The 4112-nt window shown below is 39.6% G+C and overlaps 1 protein-coding gene across 11 annotated transcripts; it reads left to right on the top strand.

Moving 5' to 3' along the window:
- Positions 1–3263, top strand: LOC107491319 (uncharacterized). 11 transcript variants are annotated; one of them, XR_001592614.3, is made up of 10 exons: positions 1–76; positions 167–285; positions 398–466; positions 547–1146; positions 1264–1345; positions 1424–1510; positions 1681–1767; positions 1878–1955; positions 2037–2358; positions 2477–3263. XR_001592614.3 is itself a non-coding variant. In XM_052261352.1 (9 exons), exons 3-7 carry the CDS (start codon positions 767–769, stop codon positions 1875–1877), a joined length of 660 nt encoding a protein of 219 aa, XP_052117312.1. In that variant the 5' UTR covers positions 97–285; positions 398–466; positions 547–766; the 3' UTR covers positions 1878–1955; positions 2037–2171; positions 2270–3263. The 11 variants fall into 11 exon arrangements, 3 of the variants coding, with proteins under 3 accessions (XP_052117312.1, XP_052117313.1, XP_052117311.1); XR_008009272.1 differs by lacking the exon at positions 1–76 and having other exon boundaries at positions 99–285; positions 2037–2171; positions 2276–2358; XR_002376195.2 differs by lacking the exon at positions 1–76 and having other exon boundaries at positions 99–285; positions 2037–2171; positions 2270–2358; positions 2489–3263.
- Positions 3264–4112: the final 849 nt, after the last annotated feature.

Here is a 4112-nt window from a genome sequence, read left to right as displayed (position 1 = left end):
TGCTTCGACTTTTGGATTGATTTTACTAGAAGAATTTTTAAAGCAATTCATTTTTCGTTGTGTGGAATGCTGATAGGTAAAGTAGTTCTTTTTTGGGCGCTTCATGCAGAAGTAACAGTTAATCGTGTTTTTGAAAAGTGTTTTTTCGTTGCAAATTTTGCAACAGATTCTATGCTTGCAGGGGCAGAGTTTCGGGGCAACAAATGGTGGAGTTGAGTTCCAACTTCTATCTTTTTGGAACAAGCTGATGAGAGAACAGATACATGCTGATAAGTTGCTCTTACGGTGAGCATTCTTGAGTTCCTTTCACTCCATTAAAAGTCCATAATTGCCTTTACCAGTAAGTTGGCTGGATAAAACAAAGTGTCGATAAATGGTAGTTGTATGTTGATTGTAGGGATTCTTGTTTCCCATTGGTGAGGATGCTGAGTCTGTCTTCTTCGTCCCCTCGAAGTGAAAGAATCTGGTAGGATAAAAACTACTTCTGCCGTACATATTTATGGTGAATGAAGTATGTATTAAAGTGTGCGGTTATTTTTGTTTTAGCTGATCGGTCATTTTGCCGAGGATGAGCATCGCATCTTTGAGGAGAAGATAAGCAGGCTGATGCAGGAGGATGCTAAGTTTGGAGGCCCTGTTGTTAGTAGGAGATTCAATTGGCCAAGGAGGCCTGTTGTCCAGAACAAGGTGAGCGAAGATGGTAAGGAGGACGATGCACATATGAAGGATGTTGAGGTTATGAGGGGTAAGGGTCAGAAGAAAATCGATGTGGACCCCAAAAAGAGTGATAAGGAGACTGAAGATGATGACAATAACAATCATTCTGAGGACAGTGATAACGGTCCTAGGGAGGGTAAAATGGCTGCTCAGGACAGTGGAAAGAATGTTGCGTCTGACGATGACAGAAGCTCTGTATCTAGCTCAGAAGGTGATGATCTACCAGACGTTTCTATGGCTAATAAAAAAGTTGGTGATTCAAGTGATGATCAAGGATTGTCGCCCATTGCAACGGGAGCCGCCCGTGTCACAGGAGTTGGTTGTCTACGAGGCCCCGAATCGTTTTCTAGATGAGTTGAGAGAGAAGGTTTATCTATACTATGTTACCACAGATGATGGTTCGTCAGTCATGATGCTTGAACATTCTAAGTATGTTTATATTTCTTGCATTTTCATTAATCATGATTAAACCTATAGGAGATATGTTGGAAAACTTAATTCGGATGGGATCCCATTACTTAAAGAGTCTTTGCTTGCTTTTGTTAGGGTGATTGCGATTGGGTTTGACCACCACTTGGCTCGGACAGATACCACAAGTGCAAAACTTGGACTTTGGATAAGCAATCATGTATGTATTGTTTAAATAATTTGTTTTGTCTCGCTATTGCATGCCATCCCACTGTAACAGTGTCTTCTGCATTGTCAGCTTATGCATTTTGTCATTGAGTTTCTTAATGCCGAAGGTGCGGACGATCAATTGGAAGAATGTGTTTGCCTCAGCCCATACATGATGGTAATCGTTGCCCGAAACTGCATTGTTCTAATTATTTATTCATATCATTAATTTCGATATTTGACTTAAAAAATTTGGGTGTTTAGTTGTCTGATCTTAGACATTAAATAATTTGTTTTGTCTCGCTATTGCATGCCATCCCACTGTAACAGTGTCTTCTGCATTGTCAGCTTATGCATTTTGTCATTGAGTTTCTTAATGCCGAAGGTGCGGACGATCAATTGGAAGAATGTGTTTGCCTCAGCCCATACATGATGGTAATCGTTGCCCGAAACTGCATTGTTCTAATTATTTATTCATATCATTAATTTCGATATTTGACTTAAAAAATTTGGGTGTTTAGTTGTCTGATCTTAGACATTATTAGTCAGGGAAGTACTGACCGCTTCAGGGACTGAAAGACCATTCTTACTTCAGGCACATTCGGATAGCGAACAAAAATCTGGTAAAAGCACCAAAATTTCCGTCGTTTCATGCATTGTTACACTACTTTTGTATGGATCGTGTAATGAGTATTTGTTGGTAGATTATGGGACCCTTTTTGTGGAACGAGCATTGGTGGGCTTATGCACTTGATCGCAAGAATAAAATAGTCTACGTGCTTGACTCCATACGCCGAAGGTGCCTGACTTTTTAAAGGAAGCAACTAGACTCCCTGGTGGTGAGTACGATATTTGAACTTTGTCAACTACAACACTTGTTAGGTTAATCTCTATTTGTGTTACGATTGTGCTTGACGACGTGCTGTCGAGGAGGCAGGAACAGATCTCTTTGGTAGACCCTGGCCACGTTCCTATCGATTCTGGATTTCACTGCATTTATACCCCTGTACCAAGGCAACACAACAGGTGATCCAATACATTTTGTCGCACATGTTTTTTGTAGGTAGTTTGTATAATCTGACCATTTTTGGTGGTACAAAGAGGAGGCCTAGATGATGCTTACCCTTGTGTACTTATTATTCAGTGATGACTGCAGAGCTTTTGTGTACAAGTACCTTCAGCACTGGTCGCCTGAAACCTTATTGCTGGGTTACAACTAGGTTAGGACACCGTCGTTTTGTTGAGCTTCATCATTATTAGAACTGTTGTTGATGTCGAATTTTGGTGACGAACCTCAAACTCAACTACAACGTTGTGCTTTTTTAAGTTTTCATCTCCCATTTTTCCAAGAGCAAGTTCTGACTTTCCAAAAAGATCTCCTCCTATCCTACCGTCTGAGTGGGTTGAACACTAGCCAGGATGTACTCCTTGGGCATGTGGAGGAGTACTTTCATGTGGCCTATTCAAAAGGAATATTCATTTAAGTCCCCCTTAAAGTGCATGTCAACCAGTTGGGGATAGCCGCCTACATAAAGAATAGGGCGAGACAAAGTAACATCAGACGGAAGTTAGATCCCAACTCGCTGAGTTTGGTGTCTTCGACTAAGGAAAAACCCCCTCCCAGGAGGTATAAGCAAAGTTGTTTCATCTTGTGCTCTCTGCTATACTCGCAGTGTTATGATGATAGAGTCACCATGTATAGTAACATTGTCTTTTGAATATTTCATGAACTTCGATGCTAGTTACAGTGTATTTAGTCAACGTATATATCACGAACCCTTTTTGTTTGATCAGTGTCATCCATGACGAGGCACAAGAGATCTAGTCTGTTTGAATTGTGTTAGATTGAAATCGAACAAGTTGGAAAATATCCTGTAAAACTGGAACAATTCATTTAACATTTTGATAAATATACCGCTAGTTTGACTTCACACTTGAGGAATGTTTCCTTATGTGAAAATTTGTTGAATTTTTCATGAAGTCAAAATTCATGGGGTGGATGTTGAAAGCTTGTGTTGTGACCACTTGTCATCATCTCATCCAGAATGAGTCACACGGTATCTACTGTGGCTGATAGTTTCGATAATTACAAGGTTAGAGATAGTCGTGTAATCCTAGCTCAATTCTTGTAACCTGATGGCCAAGGATCTGTAACCCTAGTTTATCCTTTTAATACTGGACAAATTACTGATTCATGATGATTAAAGTTTTCTACTCCAAGCATAACTAACATAACTTATATCTTCTTCGAAGAACTTCCTTGAACAATTCAAATAATAAAGATTTATGCCTTGACCATGATTTGATAGAATTTTGTGATGTCATGTGTCCTAACTCACAATGACCATGCGTGGGTGAATTGTTGAGAATTGAGATATTGAAGACCCCGGAGAATGTCTAGCATAATTAACAATTTATGTAATATGTGCACCATAATTACATAACAAATGCAGAATTACTATAACAAATTAGTTTCTCGAGGAAATTGGACTAGAATTATTCATGAAATGAAATTCTGTATTTGGTTAGAGAATTTCATCCACGATGCCAGAAGATAAGACAACTTCACGATCATGCACCCAGCAGTGAAGTTTGGAGTCTCGAGAGATTCAAGGGATTCCAGTGCAAGGAAGCTGGGTTATAAGAATGGTGGGACAGTTATAAGATCGTGAATAAAAAGTTGCAGGAATTGGATTACTATTACAGTACATTCTGTAACCTTCTCCAACTCATCATCTCCAACAATTAAAGTTACATTAGACCTCCCGGGGTCCCTCGTG

Source organism: Arachis duranensis, chromosome 5 (genome assembly GCF_000817695.3).
Source record: "Arachis duranensis cultivar V14167 chromosome 5, aradu.V14167.gnm2.J7QH, whole genome shotgun sequence".
NCBI classification, from domain to species: domain Eukaryota; kingdom Viridiplantae; phylum Streptophyta; class Magnoliopsida; order Fabales; family Fabaceae; genus Arachis; species Arachis duranensis.
Note: the sequence above shows the minus strand (reverse complement) of the source record. Positions and strands in the feature narration are given on the sequence as shown.

Excerpts from the sequence above, each read along its gene's own strand:
- LOC107491319 (XM_052261352.1), top strand. The coding sequence starts at position 767 with ATGTGGACCCCAAAAAGAGTGATAAGGAGACTGAAGATGATGACAATA. Across the intron at positions 1,147-1,263 it reads ATGATGCTTGAACATTCTAA|GGTGATTGCGATTGGGTTTG; the intron begins GTATGTTTATAT and ends TGCTTTTGTTAG. Across the intron at positions 1,346-1,423 it reads GACTTTGGATAAGCAATCAT|CTTATGCATTTTGTCATTGA; the intron begins GTATGTATTGTT and ends CTGCATTGTCAG.